The 20345-nt window shown below is 35.9% G+C and overlaps 1 protein-coding gene across 11 annotated transcripts in view; it reads left to right on the top strand.

The window, feature by feature from the left end:
- The window catches only part of CTNNA3 (catenin alpha 3), a 1499312-nt gene that overhangs the window by 1443364 nt on the left and 35603 nt on the right, over positions 1-20345 (top strand). For all 11 annotated transcript variants that reach the window (XM_070488663.1, XM_070488665.1, XM_070488664.1 and 8 more), the window contains one exon: positions 3573-3707. In XM_070488663.1, coding sequence (XP_070344764.1) covers positions 3573-3707 — 135 coding nt within the window. The remainder of the gene's footprint in view (positions 1-3572; positions 3708-20345) is intronic.

Raw genomic sequence — 20345 nt, 5'->3', positions numbered from 1 at the left:
AAAAAAGTCATAGGCATAAATGTTCTACAAATCTAGGACCCAAACTTTTTCTATCGCCTAGATGTGAAAATATAAAAGGTGGGAGAAAACATTATTTGATTTTAATAAAGGAGGTTTGGCAAATAGTAGAAGAGCATTCTTAAAATGGGAATGATTCATTTTCCTGGTTCTGCTTGTGGGCAGCCAAAAACAACTCGGAAAGCCTTTCCAAACGTCAATGACAAAGAAGACATTAATAAATTTTATAGTATAGAATTTATCAATTAGTATGCTTTTCTACTTCAGTTATAAAAGTGGCCACCACCTTTAGGTGTACCCAATGATTCTTATCAATTCTGGGAATGAACGGTAAATCTGGGTCAAGCAACTTTTAATTTCAAAAGTTCAGCTTCAAATTTTCCCCTCATTTGACTCATTCTTTCCTTACCAGAATTCTAGACTCTTCTAGTGTGGCCTTGAAAGTGTCACTTGAAGGAGACTGTATGTGTTGCCTAAACTTGGTTGATTGCAGCATTGGTTATTGGTTAAGAATTAATTATTAACTTTGATTTTATCCAAAGTTATATAGTCATGTTGGTATTTAAGGAATAAATTCACACTAATGCTTCTTACAATCTACAAATTACAGTGTCAATTTGAGAAACCAATATACAAATCAGAGTGGCAATTTACTGTTTAAATTAAATAAAATAAAACTGGCAGGGAGACTGATATTGTTCCTAGACCATAGAGGTAGGAAAGTGGAACCAGATCAAGTGAGTTGATACCAGCTCCACCACCTGCTAATTGGGCACGTCAATTAACCTCTCTGTGCCTCAGTTTCCTCCTTTGCTAAATGGGGATAATGATAAAACCTGCCTCGTGGAGTTGTGTGATTATCAAAAGAGTTAATGTAAGCAAAGCACCCAGAATAGCATATGACAGGTATTGTTGAGTCCATCCATAAGAACAAGAACTAGATAAGACCATCACTCAGTGACGATAAAGAAAACGATGTTTTGAATGAATGTCGTCTAGAGGAGATCATTGTGCGGTGAATGAAACAGAGGAAACTAAATTCAGATCTTTAGACAAATCATATACTCCATCCAAAACTCAGTTTGCAAATGTGCAAAATGGCAATAATTAGATCTAAGTAAAATGACTCTGAGTACTAATTTAGAATTATGTACATAAAGGACATGACACAGCGCCTGGCACATGGGAAATACTTAATAAAGATCAACTTCCTGTGACGATAAAAGAATGAAATGACTTGCCTTTCATCATTATACATTATTCTAGATAACTAATTTTGAAGTTAGTTGTGAAAACATTGCTCTCTTAAAAAATCTAAGCACTCTTCACTTCAAAACACTGCCGAAGGCTGAGTTTTCCCAAGAATTCTCTTTTTTCTTCTAACTATGCAGCCCATGGTATTCTGTGATGGAAAAAAAAAAATGCATTCCCAATTCTCTTAAGTTTGGTGATTTAAAATAAAATAGACTTGAAAGACAATAGAAATGGGTTCAAATACTGGCTCTGACATAAACTCTTCAATCCTGGGAAAAGTATCAGGCTTTCTAGATTTCTGATTTCTCCTCTATAAACTGGGGAAATCACTTCCTCTTCCTTCCTCTCTTTCTCCTCTTCGTCCACCTCGTCCTTTCCTCTCTTTCTCTTGCTCTTCTCTTGCTCTTCATCCTTCCTCTTTTCCTCCTTCTCCTTCTTCTTGATTAGTTACAATTTAATCTTCCTGATAAGAATTGGGGGATTGCCCTTACTCCCTTGTTTAAAATTTGGGAACACCCTTAATATCAAGCTCTCTCTATCCTCTTATCTGATTGTCTCTCTGGCTGGCTGTCATGTATCTATGTATCCATTCATATGTCCATCTCTATTTAGCATATGGACAGTATTTCTTCAGAAGAATTTATTTTTTGCCACCTTTGTTGATTGACTTTGACTCGAGGGTCACATGTTCTCATCTTGTCCACACATTCTGGAGCTATTATAGACTAGTCTATGTAGCAAATATAAAAACGAAAAAGACTGTCAGGAATTTTCCAACAACGCTGTGGCTTATTAACTACTAGGTAAAAACAGAAATGCGTGAAATGCTTTCCGGTCTTTCATCCCACTTTTTAATTTGCATTTTAGGCTACTAGAATTAATTTTTTTTGACAATAACATTTTTATAATTATAGAAGTAATATATGTTTACGATATGTAAAATGAGAAGATAATTATTCATTGTATCATGTTTATCATTTTCATAAATTCATTTCCCAACGTGTTTTAAACACCAACACAACATATATTTTACACAATTTGATTGAGATAGTATATGAACTTTTTAATACTGAGCTTTTTCACCTGTCCAAAAGCATTTTCCCATATCCTTTGAAAATATTATTTTCTTGAGACTATATAATATCACCTTATAAGGATATGCATTCTTACTTAATCTTCCCACTATTGTAGGACATTTAACTTATTTCCAAATTTTTCTACAATAAATAAAGCTGCAATGAATAGCTTTGCACATAAATTACTGTCCACATTTCATGTCCTTATGAAGATGTATTTAAAGTGGATTTAAGTTTCAGGAATTTTTAAAAATCTGTTATAATTTAGGGGAAAGAGCACAAAGATTAAACCCTGACTGCAGATATTTACCACCTTATGCTCAAGCTCAAAGCTGTCGTCCAGGAAGTTCCTTATGGAAGATAATATAATGTAGGAGACTGTTTTTGGTGAAGAAACTTGATACATCTCTAAAATATGTATTCTATCTGTTTCTTGGCTCCAGGTAGATCTACGCCTGTAATCTAAGATGGAAATGGTTTCCTTTGTCTGTAATAACTAAGAACATTAAATACTGAAAGTAATAGAACATATATGTTTTCTTGCTGACATTTTTTTTGCCAAGGAAGATTAACCCTGAGCTAACATTTGTTCCCAATGTTCCTCTTTTTTTCTGGAGGAAGATTAGCCCTGAGCTAATATCTGTGCTAGGCTTCCTCCACTTTACATGTGGATCACCACCACGGCACAGCCGATGGGTGGTGTAGGTGTGCACCTGGGATCTGGACCTGCGATCCTGGGCCAGAAAACCTGAGTGCGCAGAACTTAATCACCATGCCATGGCACCTGCCGCACAGATATTTTTGTGTCTGTATAAATAACAAAAGTCAGACAATGCAGAGCGATGGGTCTCAAGGGATGTTCTAATAACAACTCTAGGTGAAAGGAATAATTATGTTTTAAATATTTCTCTAGATTTACCTAAAAATGTATTCTGAAAGCTTCTAACCCTGTCATATGTTAAAGGCTACTATTTTATGTGGATTTCATGTCTGGAAATTCCTTTACTATTTCTTTTGTCTACGCTGAAGTAATTAAGATTGAAACATGAATAAACTCTTCTGGTGGTAGAAGCATAGCAGAATCTACATGGGTTTGGTCTGAGAAATGGGGCTAAATGAAAATAAACTTGCTGTCTTATAAGGTACCAGCAATGCCAATATTTACTCACTATAGTCTACTTATTTATTTTACTATTTTCATTTTTATCTTTTATGCATATTTAGTGTCCAGATCCATCATGCAAACAGGACTTGCTGGCCTACCTGGAACAGATTAAGTTCTACTCTCACCAACTGAAAATCTGCAGTCAAGTAAAAGCTGAGATCCAGAACCTGGGGGGAGAGCTCATCATGTCAGCTGTGAGTACTGTCCAACCCTTACAGCATCACATGTGGAAGATGCTTGAAACAAAGCAGTTACACCCCTCCTCACCCCAACAAAGCTATGTAGGTTAGAACAAACTCAATTGGAGTGTATGAAATTGCATGTAATTAAACTAGCAAGAAATCTTCCAAATTTCTTAAAGAAATATTAATTGATACAATTTGTTTTTACTTACTTCAGAGATTTTAGAATGAATCAGGTTTTGTAAGCCACTTAGATAAGAAATGGGTGTTAATTTAGAGCATAGTTTTCAGACTTCAGAAAGTATACAGATGGAGCTCAATTGAATCCTGTAATTTTTATAAAATATATGCATTTGGAATTGCAAATTAATGATATAATTGCTTTATTATTATTAATTGATATTCATTTATATAACATAGAAATTCAGGTCTTAAAAGCTTTTGATATCTAATGTAGAAGTGGATTATGATAGGTCATTATAGATTTAGAGGAAATTTAATAAATTCTTTGGTGATGCTGAGTTTCAAATCACTATAAAATGACCGTGGTAGAAATAATTTCTAACTATTCTGCTCATCTTTTAATAACAGTAGATCATTTCTCTAGAGTGGGTTTGGTAATAAAATAATGTTTGATATCTATATTGGATCCAGTTATCAGTGACTTTGAGAAGGACATGGACCAAGATTATAAATTTAAGTTAAAGTGAAACATCATGAACATTCTTGGAACTTATATTCACGAGAACAAATTTTTTAAAACGGTAACAGCATACTTACAAATTTGTAACATCCAGGACCCCTATAGCCTGACATTATACTTTCCCTCAATGAACTAACACTCCTAAAAAGAACATGGTTGCAAAAACACAAGCACAGAATTACCATCAAGGGTAGAGGGCAAGGAACTAAGCCTTATCAACTATCTCTCGACTATATTCTATCTTGTTTAATCTTCACAATAGCATGCCAGATATATTGTTTATTTTGTTTGTTTTGTTTTCTTTAACACTTGAAAAAAATGAAATTCAGCAAGGTTAAATAGCTTGCCCAAGGTCATAATAGTCAACGTCAGAACTGGGGTTTACCCTGAAAGTCCTTTGTGTCTCTGTTCAGGTGGACAACCTTGAATCTATGATGAAACTGAAGAGCACAAATCAAAAGTGAACAGCTAGGAAATTCTGTCTACTAATTATTAGAGTTAAAAAAATGATTTATTTTCCATGATATTCAAATTTTACAAAAACAAATACACAAACCACTACAACCTATGCAATATTGGTTCCCTATCGTTTTCCCAAAGGAAATATGTTTGTGAATACGTATATGCATACATATATATGTGAACATATACACACAGCATATGTATATATACACACACACTAAAAAATATTATTTCTTTATTTTGGACTACTAGACATTCAGTTTTCATTTTCTCTTTTAACATTATACTACGCATATTTTTCACAGATTTAATTTGTTTGGAGACCCAAGTCTGTTGTCTGTTTACTTTCCTCAATTTCACATACTCAAGATCATCCACAAGGTCTATTTCAATATGAATTTTATTTTCAAATTATATGCTACTTCATATTATCTGAAACTTTAAAAAAAGTTGCTAGAAGCCCAGCTTATACCTAACTGTTAAAATATGTTACTGTTAATTTTCCCTCCAAAATGTAATTTCCTCCAGATGTATAAATTAAGTTTGTATTCTTTTCTGTTTGATATGATGATTTAAATTCATCAACTTTACATATCTTAGAGATGGATTAGGAATGAGCCATTTAGAATGCATGATTTACAATTTGAACGCTGAGTCATTATATAAAAGGAGGACTAGCATTGCAAATCTAAAACTATTTGTCATCGTTTCACTCACTATTTCCCATTAGAAAAAATAAATCTGAGAAAAGGGAGTGTCCCCCTTCACATGCTGTACCGCCATCTGCTTACAGGTCAATCCTGGAGAGATCCTTAAATACCTGTTATTTCCGTGTGTCAAAACACACTTGCTTTAATCTCTCGGTGACCCTGAGTTCTCATCTTGTTCTTCTTTCTTCCTTAAATTGAAAAGAAGTTCCAATCCAAGTCATCATTTTTTTTTTGAGGTTTTTTGAAAAGTAGCAAGCATGATTCTAAGGCAGGGAAACTCATTAAAAATTATAGAAATTTGGTATTCAAAACTACTGATTATTCAAAGTCCACTAAGTAAAATTTGCATTCCAAATCAGGTTCATGAAATATTGCATTTAGCAGATATATTTGGTTAAAAAGAAGTAGGTATGAATGGAATGCATTTCTGGACTGAATGTGCTGAGTGCTTTCTGGGTCTGGGGGGTTAGGGTCTAGGATAAGGACGATGAATTCATACCATTAAGGACTTTGACTACCATTCTCATAATAGACCATTCGATTAAAATTCTTCTCCAGTCCTTCTTACAGTGATCTGAAAGCACTTATCCTGAACTTACACGTTTCACTTATAAGGCAACTAAAGTGTAATTAGTCCAGTACTCAACTATGAATTGAGCATCCTCTCTGTGAAATGCATTGTAGAACATCTGGGGGATGCAAAATGAGTATATGGTGCCTCCTTTAAGAGGCTGAAATACATACAAAATTAAGACACATAAAATATACCTAAATATGCAAGACAATGTCATAAACTATATAATAGTGGTATGCACAAATGCACACCGTAAGAGGTAAGGGAATAATTAATTCTACTGATGTGGCAAGTGAGAAGAGAAAGCTCTGTAAGTTGTTTGACTCTAATTTAGGCCTTGATTAATAAGTAAAAAACAAATGTGCACTTATGGGAAAAGCAGAGGAACAGGATTCAAGGTAGATGGGACAAGTGAAATAAAAAGATAGAGGTAGGAAAGGAGAAGGAATATTATAGAAATAACAAACAGTCTGATGTGACAGGAAACAATTGTAGTTGGTACTGTTGGTGTGTGTTTCATTGGATGGGGAATAGAAGAAAAGCTGCAAACAAAACTGAGGCTGTTTCAAAAGGATCATTTATAACATTTTAACTTTACCCTGTAGGGAATTGAGAGTAATTGAAAACTTTTCTGTTTGAGATGGGCATAAACAGATCTATGTATTTGGAAGTTAACTCTTTTTGACAGGGTGGTGATAGATTGGAAAGATGAGGGACTGGAGGAGGAGGCTTATTTTGGAATGATTTTTAAAAATAGTCCAAAGCAGTAACAATGAGAACCTGGGTGAAGGCAATATTGATGAGAACGGGGAGGAGTGTATCCATGCAAGAAAAAAATCTGAAGTAGAAGTAATTAAAATCAATGGTCTATTGAATGTTAAGGATGAAGGAGAAGGAAGAATTAAGACTTACCTCTGAGGATTTGATAGCTTAGTCAAGAGTGGTATCTTTAACCAAAAGCCATATATAGAAGCAAGAGCAGATTAGGAGGAGTAAGACAAGTCATTCAGGTTTTGCTTGTTGAATTTAAGTGACTAAGGCACATATGAAGAGAAAAGTCTAGGAGAAGTTGGGTATATGGTTCTGGAACTCAGGAGACAGACATGAAGGAGAAATGGATGGGACCATCCAGTGAAAGTATATTGAAGAAGACAAAAAATAACTCAGAGATCCAAGAAAGAATTTTTTCTACACACAAGTGATTCTAATGTTCCTGTATCAAATACAAAGACTTGGCTTTGGCAGTTTAAGCAAATTGGGAGTTTACCATCTCCATAAAAAAAGCCTGAGAATGGGCAGTCCAGGACTGTTATGGCAGCTTCACAAAGTCATCAGGGAATGAGGCACTTCTGTCTTTATGCTTTAATAGCCTTGTGTTCTGACTTTCATTTTTATCAAGGTCAAAATATGCCTTCTGCAACTCTGTCTATGGATTTTTATATTCCAGACCGTAGGAATGAAGAGAAATGGAAGCAAACATTACTTACATCTTTTTAAGTCCTTTCCAGATGCTTTCTTTTGCATATTATTGGCCAGAACTTAATCAGAGGTCTATACATAACCTCAAGGGTGCTGCAAAATGTAAAATTTATTTGTTTGTGTTTTAATCTTGGAACATTGCTTTCCTCAATTAAATGAGAATTTTCTTTCTATGAAAAGAGAGACTGCCTATCGGGTGGCAACTAGCAATTTCTACCATATCTCTCTCTGATTATCAAAATCACAACAGTTTTCACATATATTGTAGTTATCTGATTTTTTATATATATTCTCCTCTAGACTATAATGTCTTTGAATATTTTTGAATGATTGAAAATATAGTAGCCAATGACCATAAATAATGCAGAAAATTCAGATTGACTGAGCTTTCAAGTGTATACTGAATCTTGCACTTAATAAGGTATATTTAGATCTTTTCCAAAGCAATATCAGTAATACAGTGAAGGTAAAAATTAGACCATAGTGGGCTGAATACTGAGTATGCAGTGACAGAAAAAAGATGGCAGCATAGACTAAATTTTTAAGTAGTTTGTAATTGAAAGGAAGGAGAAAGAGAGAGAGAGAGAAAGGGAGGGAGGGAGAGAGAATTGACTGACAGATGGAATTGCTGGAAGCTTCTTTTCTTCCATTTTTTGGTTAACATTTTTATTTATGTACTTTTTAAGATGGCAGTAATTGAGAAATTTTTAGGCAAAGAGCAAGAAAAATCCGGAAAAGAATGAATCAATAAACAATTAAGACTAACTGATAGAATAAAGTCTTAAGCAAGGGACAGGGAATGGAATTAGGAAAACAGGTAGAAAGACTAGCTTTGGAAGAAAGGAACTCTCCAGAGCCAGGATAAAGATGAATGAAGACATAAACACATTTGGATAGAGATGACTGGGAAGTTGATCTTCTTATGGATCCCATATTTTGATGAAATGGAAGGAGTAGTTTTCTGCTAAGTTTAAGATGTGAGAGCTCAATCCATAGTTTCATTTTAGCAAAAGGACAAACTAAAGATGTCCAAATCTTCACTCACTATTCAATGTTGCTTAGAAGAGAAAATAATCTGAGTTCACAGTAATGATTTGAGATAGTAATCAGAGATACAGTATGCTAGACATTGTTCCACCAGAGCCAAGCTCCAGGACATTACCTGGATTATGGGACCTGACTCACTTTCAGTTTATCCTTCAGTCACACGGAAATGAAGCCAAGGTGGCCTTTCGATGGCTATCCTCTCTCAGAGAAAGGGGGAGTATATAAGACTTTAATTGAAAAAATGATAGCAAAACATGATAAAATTATAACTAAACATACTATTGCAGATGAGTTTCCACAGTCACCCCGACTTATTAATGTACTAGTTTGGGAATATAGTCAAAAGATAACGCTAGGAAGATTAAAATGTACCTGGGTTACCCAAGGGCATTCCCGTAAATTCTCCATCAATTGTACCTCTAGTGTTCTTATGTACAGTGCCAAGTGAGGAAGCCATTGTATTTTATGAAAGGAGTGTCACCGTAAAGAAATATTGTTATATTTTAGCCTGTATGTATAAAAAATAAAATTCAGGAGAAAACAGTCAAGTAATTAAAATGGCTTTAAACTCTTCAAATTACCCTTTCCCCAAGTGTTGTTTTCAGGCCTGCAATTTTTTATACTACTTAATACTGATTAATTATGTTATGTAATCACTATGTTTTGTGTATTTCCTTTAATGTGTTTAATTGTGCTGTCTTACTCTGAGGCAGGTGTGCCAAAGCCACAATTTTAAAGATTGGATAAATAAATATAACTCATCAGTTGGGGGGGAAAGATCAGCAAGATTGAAAATTTGCCAAGCAACAGCAACTCAGCTTTAGCAGAAATCAAGGGGCAGTGTGCATTCAATTAGGAATGATAGGGAATAGCAACAATACAGCTATTGACCAAAAGAGCCACTAGGGCCTACAGAACTCAGGCAATCAACTACATACAGAATGACTTAGTAGGTTAATGTGCTTGCCACATTAAGACGTTAAGGGAATTAGTGAATGAGCTTTCTGAACCTACTGCAGTTATTGGTAGTCATCAAGAAAATTGGGAAAAGTAAAAGCAGATTTGGGAAATTAACTGAAATATTTAGAGGTTAAAAAAAATGACTGAGAGATGTACGAAATGGAATGAAGAGAGATGAAAGAAATGAAAAAGGGAAGATAAATGGGGAGAAGGGCACGGAGAAAAGGAAAGAGGGAAGACACTTTGCCAATAAATTTAACTCTCTATAGAGTTGTTTTGTTTGTTTGTTTGTTTGTTTAATGCTAGGTAGGAGGCAAATGGAAGTAATCGGACCTTAGAAATTCAAAGAATATATTTTAAAAATAAGAAAATGTGTGGGATATTGTGTTCTTCTTTATTGCATTGTAATAAAGTGGACTAAGAAATTCTCTTGATATCTAAACAAACTGATACCATGATGGATTCGATTTTCTTGAGAATGCTAATTGTGTTATGCATCCAGTTGTAATAGCACTTGAAGGAATCTTAGAGATAATCTATTCACGTTATAATTATTTAACTCAAATTAACTTTACAAACAATGAAATAGGTCAGGGACTTTCAATGACTTGCCCTAGTTCATGAAGTGTCTAATGGCAGAGCCAGGACTAGAATCTAACTCTTATGTTTTCATTTTATTGCTACTGAAAGTAAACCCTCACTGGCCTCCCAGTGAGTTTAGTGGCAAAATGACAGGCGGTAATATTCGTACACTCAGCTGAGATGGTCGCTACAGATATCAAAACATAAGGAATGGTTTTAATTGAAAGGTGTGAGAAAACACTGATTAGAACATAGTATTCGTTGATAATAATGATGATTTAATGATCCTGAACTCCTAAGAAAGCCTGACCAGGACAAACTCTTCAACTTCAACGTGGGAAGCTAATGTGATACAATAGGAAAACTACTGGACTTCAAATCAGGAGACCCAGGTTGCAGTCTAGACATTAATCTTTTTGGGTTTGTGTTTCTTCATCTAAGGTTTGGGATTAAATGACCTCTGTGGTTCCTTCTAACTCAGAATTTATGATCTTATTCTCTTTTATAGTGAATTTTTAAATTCCTCTCTTATTTCCTCTTATGTATATTCTTCAACTATTTTCTTTGTGATTACCATGCAGGTTACATTTAATATGCTAAAGTTATAATATTCTAATTGAATTTATTCAAGCTTAACTTCAATAATATACAAGAATTCTACTTCTTTAGTAGCTTTATCCTCCACTCCCTTCAGTTGTTGATGTCAAAATTACATCTTTATAAATTATTTATTTAAAAACATAAACTAAAAAAACTTTAATGCAGTAGTATCCTAAATTATATAGAAAACAAAATGTGGAGTTAGAAACCAAAATTACAATGATACTAACTTTGAATAATAATTTTTTTAATGTGTTAGTTTCTTAAATCATGTAGAAAACAAAAATTGGAGTTACACACCATTATTACAATGATACCAGCTTTTATAATTGTCCGTATATTTATACTGAGATCTTTATTTCTTCATACAACTTTGAGTTGCTGTGTAGTGACTTTCATTTCAACCTACAAGAATCCCCTCAGCATTTCTTGCAGGGCAGGTCTAGTGATAATGAACTCTCTCAGCTTTTGTTTACCTTGGGACGTCTTAATTTCTCCCTCACTTTTGAAGGACAGTTTTACTGGATCTAGTTTTCTCAATTGATAGTTTTTCTCTTAGTACCTTAAATATATCATTCCACTGCCCTCTGGCCTTCAAAATTTCCAATGAGAAATATGATGATCATCTTACTGAGGATCTGTTATAAGAGACAAGTTGCTTCTCTCTTGCTGCTTTCAAAATTCTCTTTTCATCTTCGGCTTTCAATAGTTTGATTATAATGTGTCTTGATGTGAGTCTCTTTGCGTTCATCCTACTTTGAGTTTATGGAATGTTTTGGATGTTTATATTCACATCTTTTATCAAATTTGGGAAGTTTTCAGCCATTTCAAATATTTTTTTCTGCCTCTTTCTCTCTCTATTCTTCTTGGACTCTCACAATGGGTATATTGGTCTGCTTGATAGTGTCCCTCAAGTCCCTTAGGCTCTGTTCAGTTTCCTTCAGTCTTTTTTCTGTCTGTTCCTCAGAGTTGTTCATTTCTTTGTCCCCTCTTCAAATCTACTGATTCTTTCTTCTGCCTCCTCAAACAGGCCTTTGAATCCCTCTAGTGAATTTTTCATTTCAGTTATTGTATTTTCAGCTCCAGAATTTCTTTGGTTTCTTTTTAGGTTTTCTTATCTCTTAACTGATACTTCCATTTTCTTCATACATCACTTTCTTGACTTTGCCTGTGTCTTCCTTTAGTTCTTTAAGGATCTTTAAGACAGCTGTCTTAAAGTTTTTCTTTAGTAGATCTACCATTATGTCTTTCCCAGGAACAGTTTCTGTTGTTTTATTTTTTTGTCCTTTGAATGGAACATCCTTTCCTGTTTCTTTGTATGCTGTGTGCTTTTTGTTGTTGAAAACTGGATATTTGAATCTAATTATGTGGTAACTCTGGACATCAGATTCTCCTCCTTCTCCAGGGTTTGCTGGATTTTTTTATTTGTTTGCTTTATGGTTTTGTTTTTTTGTGGAGTTTTTGTTTGTTTTGTTTTTTGATTGCTGTAGGCTGTCTCTGTACCAAGGACCAGGCTGAAGTGTAAACTGAAGTTCTTCCCAGGTCTTTTGTGAGCCTATGCCTTCCCCGGGACATGAGCAGTGACTTTCTAATTTCCCCTGTAAATGTGACCACTTTTAAATGTCCTAGTCTTCAATGTCTGGCTTCCAAAAGTGGAAAAAGAGAAAAATGAAGGGGATAAATAAAGTTGCTGGACATAAATCCCCTGGAAGTTACTTCAGCCAGAGTGGGAAGGGCTTGCAACAATGACAGGTGCAACAACAGTGGTCAATGGCTCTTTGTCTGCATCTCTGTAATGAGAAGCAGTAATCAGTGATCAGAGCACAGACTTCTGATATTTGGAGGACAGGGTCCTTTTTGCCTACCCTGACTCTCACAAGTTGCATGCAAGTTGCTCCAGGAACATGTGCACAGCTGCCTGTTGAGTGGCTGAGGGATGAGGGATGGATAACTGCTACTGTGCTGAGAGCTGAAATTGACAGAAATTAACTGTAATGTACCAAGCCTTCCTCTGGAAGGTGCAAGCCCTCAATAGACTCTAGAGTTCCTAAGTAGTTACATCAGACAAATCCCACCAGTATAGTTGTGATCTGGGTGTGGAGACAGATTTCTGGTGCTTCCTATTTTACCGTCCTTCTGGAAACATTGATCTCATTCCTTTCTGCTGTTCCTTTCCCTTGCCAGTTTCTATCGAAAATTTTCCTCTAAGAATCAATCATCAAATTATAATATGACATAGCAAGTTGTTTTGATTTGTTTTGTTTTAAAAAGTGCTTCGAGAAATTTGCTTAAGCAATATGCATCAGTGAGAATGAGATCAAATGTTTTAGGAGTTAGCCATTAATTTCAGATCCAGAGGAAAGTGAGACGTGTATCAAAATGGTTCAATATATTGTGAATAGTTATAGGACTGATTTTACATGGCTTTATTGAGACTGCTATGGTATCTCTCTGAGAACAGTGGTGACGTGTTTTGCAAGATTAGATTCTCATTGTGCAATTAAGATATGGAGAGGATAAAACATCTGGATAAGGCACACACACACAAAAATGTTGAAAAGGAAAGAAATGGAAGGGGAAAGGGAACAAAAATATAAATGTGATGTGAGAATTTCTACTGTTAAATTTACTCCTTATAATAATTGCCATATTCTTATTTGCATTTCAAGTGGTTCAACATTATTAAAAAGGAAAATATTCAAAGAATTTAAAACAATAGAAAAGACTATTTCTGTTTTAGAAAAAAAATTAGCTCGTTATCAATCCTTAGAAAAGAAAAGACAGGATTAATTATTTCTATTGTGTGCTAAACAACCTGAACCACAGAACTTCAAAGGGATGAGAAGAGAGGTCACGAAAATGAGCAAGAGGTATTTGACAGCTATAGGATGGTGCTAAATTCCCTATTAGACAAAGTGCAGCTGAAGGAAAAGAGTAGAGCTGGATGCAAACATCCTGATGTTTATGACTTCAGCTGGAAGTCAGGGAGAAAAGACACGGAAGAAAAGGGGACAAAGGAAAAAAAAATCAAAGAGTAAAGATTCTAGGACAGCAAAGTGCTGGTGTCAAAATCCATAAAGGCACGGAGAAAGGCAGAACTGAAAGCAGATGTGAAAAAGGCACAAGATACTATGGATGACGTTTGCAAAAGTAGTCATTTCAGTCCATGACTCATGCTGAATTTGTGCTTGTTGTTGCATTATGAAGTAATACTAGTCATATTCACAAAAGTTCCTGTGAGGCCATGTTTGTGTGGGGGTGTGTGTGTGAGTGTTTTCTCTAACAAAACCAATGCAATCCTACATTGTTTCCTTTTGAGTAGTAAACTCTGAATGATATTAATAGCAAATCAACAACTGTTAGTAATAAATAAAATAAATATTGACATTTATGTATTTGTTTATTTGAGGATTTCTCACCTTTGCCACTATTGGCATTTGGATTTGGGGGCTAGATAGTTATTTGTTGTGGGAGACTGTTCTGTGCATTGTAGAATGTTAGCAGCATCCCTGGACTTGACTCACTAGATGCCAGTCCCCCCCAAATCAGCTGTGATAACCAAAAATGTCTCCAGACACTGTCAAATGCAAAATTGTTCCTGGTTGAGAATTATTGGCCTAAGGGATGACAAGAACTAAGGGAAAGCTAATAATGCTGTTATGGACGTTGCTACTCCAGCCAGATCCCCTCACCTGGTAGTTCACTCATCTCCTAACTCCTGCGAGTGTTGGCTGCCGACATATCACAGCTGCTCCCTTCTCTAGATAATTGTCCTTAGACAAACGGGAGTCCTCCTCTCTGTGTGGTTATGCACCACCACCCCTGCGTACCGTGGAAGCTTATAGATAGTGAATGACTGAGGGTAGGATCCAAAAGACCAGGCTCCTTGCCTCAAGATGGAACCAACTCTTCTGTGCATTTCACAGCCCCTATGAGATCAGGCCAAAGCTGGTCTCTGGTTGAGACCAACAATGTTCTTATTACCCTCACCCACCCTATTCTTTTTTCTTCCCATCCCTTCTCCTGAGAACAGGCCTTCAGTAAACCACATGCATAAACTCCTCTCAAGCTCTCTTTGTAGGTACCCACTCAAGAGACAAATGATAGCATCATTGTGTCCTTTTCCGTCGATTTCTTTGTGGATGGAAAAGAGGTGATGGGAGATTTTGCTGAATTTGGTGAATACACCACTTTTATTGACACATTCATGTATATTCGTTTATCCTCTCAACGATGCTACAAGTAAACTTGTAGCATTTTGTTGACAAGAAAACTAAAGCTAATAAATGAAAATAACTTGCCAAATGTCATATGGTTAGTAAGTGATGAAGTGAAAATGTGAATCCAGGCTCTAGCTTCCGAGCTTTTTGTGTCATTCCACACTAACGTATATTTATTCTCATTTTGCTGCCCTGAAACAACAATGCAGAGATGAGTAAACGAGGTCTTTGTTCTCATGGAATTCAGTTGGAAAGAAAAGACAAGCAAAGCAAATTAATTATAGGAAATGTTAATTTACAAATAGAATTTATATCCCTCACGCTTCTGAAAAATTGTAGCAGTTTTATAAATCCAGAAAACTATAAGAATTAGAAATTTAAACTAAAAACAGACCTTAAAGAATTTTTTTTTAATTTTTGGAAAACAAAGAAATGGGTACTACAAGCTTTCGAGTGAATTACTTACTCTAGTTGAATACATTCAACTGGAAATTGACAAGTAATTATATTGTATCGTTGTCATTACTTGATGATAACATAGACATTTCTTTAGGGAGAGAAAATGTTTATCAGGCTTTAAATTTAAACAGAAATTTATTGTGTGTGGCCATTATTTGAGTAACAATCGGTAACATGATGAATGATGTTTAACCTAGAGGTCTATAAAAGACTGAAATGCTCAAAGAAACATTTCTTACACTGTCCCTCAATAAAACGTGAAGTTGCAACATTAAATCTCAATTTAGTGAAGCCTTTCAGCAGACAGTTGTGATAATATGATCTGGAAATGCTGCTTTTGATGATGTAGCTAATCACAAAAATAACACAACCCTCGGGGAACAAGTGCATTCAGTCATCTCTTCACAATATTAGATGTCTCGGGAAAGTTTGGAGCAAACCCTGGGTCACAGGCAATTAATTCATGGTTGAATTTTATGATAAAGTTCTGTGTTTTTTCAAAAGGGATACATACACTTTAGATATCACTCATATACTGCAAACGTTGAGCAACTACTGTGTGTGTGTGCATTCGTGTGTATGTGCACACTTGGTATTATTTATTATTGCTAATGGCAAAATTGACGCTCTTCCATGAGTGTTTTACGAGCTTCACTTAAACCTTCAACCAGATATAGAGTACAAATCCACTCCTATTCCGCACAAAAATGAATCATTTTTAGTCTAGCCTCAGGCTCTGCATCATGTAGCATGGAAAAAGAATATCTGTAATTGAAAAAAACATTTAAAGAAGGTTTTTCTAGTCAACAAAATCGAGTTAGTCAACTTAGGTTCTGTTCTACTGTCACAAAAAATAGCTCCCAATTCTCATGACTTAAAACAACAAAGTTTTTAATTTTTGCTCACATTTAACTTTGATGCAAATTGGTAGAGAGCTTTTCTCTACGTAGTTACTCAGAACCGGGATTCACGTACTTCCTGGAATCTCACTATGAGGTCTCCATTAACTCTGTACGAGGAAAGGGAAGGCCAGGAGGATTGTTCACTGGCTCATAAATACCTTCCAAGAGGGAAATAAAGTATTACATGTAATGTGCTTACCGTGGTGTCTAGCATTTAGCAGGTACTTATTAAATATCAGCTAGTAACAGTAGCAGTGGTAGTAGTAGTCATCACAGTAGTAATTGTATTAGCTAACGTGGGATAATGCTAACTTTACCATGAAGTGATGTTATTCATGGTATGTTTCATCTAATTATTATACAAGTTTATTTCAAATTAAGAAAATGTTCTCCTTTTAGTGGGATATTTCCTTTGCATGTCACAAAGTTGCTTACTGCCCATCCCTGTTTCAGCAGCAGCACTTGATAAGGGATTTGAGGATTGGCTTCTGTACCACAATTAGAGTTTGGTCCACATGCAGCTGATGAGTAATAGAAGAATTTGCAGTCAATCTTAGGCTATTCTTGACTATACTCAGAACAAGGGAAAAGACCTTCAGGTAGATATTTGGACTTTACTTGTTGCCAATGCAAATGGAAACATTTAGCCCTTAGATTTGAAGAAAGATCAAACACAGAGATATTTTTACTCAACATCAAGACTGTTTATGCAAATATCACATTCAGAATTATTCAATTGCAATATAGAGTAGAACTTCAGCTGCCCAAAAATTCAGGGGAGTCATTTTGGTAAGATTAACATTTCTGATAGCATGGGCTTTTAAGATCTCAGGCAGAAGACAACAGCCCAATATGTTACAGAAACGTTTAACAGCAGTACAGAATTAATAAGCAATTAGGTGTTTGGGGCAATAGACGTCAAAGATCTACAGCAAAGGAAGTACTCTGATTTGAATAGTCTGAAGAATTTCACAGAAAATTTGAGCTGAATAATAAAGAATTTGAAGAATTTGGTTAGATAGAGAAGAGAAATGTTCTATGAAACAGAACTGAAAATATAAATTGCCGTAAAAGGCAAGGTAATGTTTTTAATGATAAATCAAGAAAAGTCTATTTGGATTAAGGAATACTGTAAGTATAGACCCATGAACCTTTTTTATCCTTTTTAAAGATTGGCACCTGAGCTAACAACTGTTGCCAGTCTTCTTTTTTGTCCCCCCTGATTTTTCCCCCCAAATCCCACCAGCACATAGCTGCATATTTTAGTTGTGGGTCCTTCTAGTTGTGGCATGTGGGGCACCACCTCAACATGGCCCAATGAGTGGTGCCATGTCTGCGCCCAGGATCTGAACCCTGGGCCAATGAGGTGGAGCATGCAAACTTAACCACTCAGCCACGGGGCCAGCCCCTAGACCCGTAAACCTTTTGCCTGAATAGTTTGTGTGTGTATGTGAATGAGAGTGAGAAAAAGACAGAAACAGAGACTGACAAAAGATGGAGAGAATGGGTATATGACTAGGGTTCTTTAAGCTAAAAAAGTTCTGAGATTGTATCCTCATACATTGCAGGTGAGAATGCAAACTGGTGCAACCACTATGGAAAACAGCATGGAGATTTATCAAAAAATTAAAAATAAAACTACCATACGATCAAGCTATTTCACTTCTAGGTATTTATCCAAAGAACATGAAAACACTAATCCAAAAAGATCTATGCACCCCTACGTTCACTACAGCATTGTTCACAACAGCCAAGATGTGGAAGAAACTCAAGTGCCCACCAACAGATGAATGGATAAAGAAGATGTGGTATATATATAATGGAATACCACTCAGCCATAAAAAAGGAAAAATTGTACCATTTGTGACAACTTGGGTGGACCTTGAGGGTATTAAGTAAAATGTCAGTCAGAGAAAGACAAATACGGTACGATTTCACACATATGTGGAGGATAAACAAACAAATACATAGAAAAGAGAACAGATTGGTGGTTACCAGAGGAGAAGGGGGAGGAGGAAAAGCAAAAGGGGTAAAGGAGCACATATGTATGGTGACAGATGGAAACAAGACTTTTGGTGGTGAACATGATATAGTCTATAGAGAAACTCAAGTGTAATAATGTACACCAGAAATTTACACAATGTTATAAACCAGTGTGACCTCAATAAAATAATTTTTAAAAAATTCTGAGATTCCATTTAGAGTTAAAGGAGTATAGGGTTTTGTGTGTGTTTGTGTGTGCACACATAAGTATAGTTTACATATGTAAACCAGGTGTGCAATATGTATGCATATGTCTGTCTGCGTATGTACATGAAATGAGTGCTTATTAATGCTAGACACTGTCCTAAGTATTTGAGATGCGTTTACTTTCATAATCCTCACCAAAAAAAAGTTGTATGAGATAGCTAGTGTTCTTACTATTTTTATAGATATGGAAACTGAAGCTTCAAAAGGTTGAGCAACTTCTCCAAGATCACAAAGCTATCAAAAGGGAAGGCAAGATCTTAAGCCCAGTCCTTTGACTCTAAATCACATACAGGCAATGCTAAGTGGCCCAGCAAACAGGTACAGAAGCTTTATTGAAAAGGGAAAATTGAACAAATTCAGCGTCCGTATCTCACACTTTGAGCAGATGCGGCACTTTTCTAGGACAAGTTTCTTATTCTTCATTTCTGTGGTGATTATGAGGGTAATGATAACAATGACAGCTAACATTTATCGAGCTCTTAATAACAACCAGAAGTCATTTTAAATCCCTTACAAATATTAATTATTTTATACTCACAACAATGTTCTGAGGAAAGTCCCACTATGATTCTCATTTTATAAATAAGAAACTAAGGCTCAGAGAGCTTAAGTACAGGGAAAGAGATCTATCTCTTTCACCTCCTCCTCCACCTCCGTCATCCAGCTCCCTCTCTGGGAGGGCCTCTGCTGCCCTCGATGTGCAGTGATAGTGGCTTAGGGGTCACAAAGATGAAATCAGAGTCCTTCTTTATCTTTCTGCCCATTCACATAGATGCTTTCTCGTATTTCCAACACTGTGTTCCGAAATAGCTAACCCACTAGAGTCATCCTCATGGTCCTTCACACTCTGTCCTTTGTGGAGTGGAACTTGAAACCCAGCATTTTTAGAGCTCAAAAGTATTACACCTTTCCTCCATGAGCTCTCAATCAAGTTCTTCCAAGGAAAGGGCGTCACCCTAAGGCATTTCTGCACATAGCCAGTCATTAAAGTGAAATTAAAACTAGCATGCTGATGCAAGTGTCAGTGCCAGACTCTGCTTAAAGGCACCGTTGATTATTTATGGTCATGACATCCAGTCCTTTTTCACAATTGAGTCACTGATAGTCTTTAACTGGTGGTCACCTCTATGTTCATGTCTTCTCCACGTCTCACTATATATATCTGCTTGGCTATTACTATATCTCTTTGACCTTTATTTGGTCTCTTTTGTGTTTTAAGCAATTACTGGAGTCTATGAAACAAGCCTCCCCTTTGTACCATTTAATTTAATTAGACCTCTCATTTGAGCTCTTGCTGAGTCAATATTTAGTTCCTTGTCTACATCCCTGGGACAGCCTGAAACATACCATACGCTAGCTAAATGGCTTAATACACACAGACATATGAGCTGAATGCCTTAGTTTGCATTCTCTCTCTCTCTGCACAGTATCCGGGGGATGCCACTACAAAACTCCTCCACTTCGCCTTCCCCCTTAATTGTGCTTCTCCATGGTTTACCTGGCAATTCCTTTTTCTGGATGATAAACTACAATGGGACAGAAAGAAGAGCAACCCTCAGCATTGTCTTACTAATTTTGTTTGTAGAGCTGTTTCTCTAATGTAGCATTTTCGAATAGGTCCATTATACATCTGCTTTTCCACCTGGGAGAACCAGCCATGCCAGGTGCAATGCCGTTGATGGCACAATTTTACCTAATGCCA

The sequence above is a fragment of the Equus asinus genome, chromosome 2 (genome assembly GCF_041296235.1).
Source record: "Equus asinus isolate D_3611 breed Donkey chromosome 2, EquAss-T2T_v2, whole genome shotgun sequence".
Lineage (NCBI taxonomy): Eukaryota > Metazoa > Chordata > Mammalia > Perissodactyla > Equidae > Equus > Equus asinus.
This window is presented reverse-complemented; position numbering and strand designations above follow the sequence as displayed.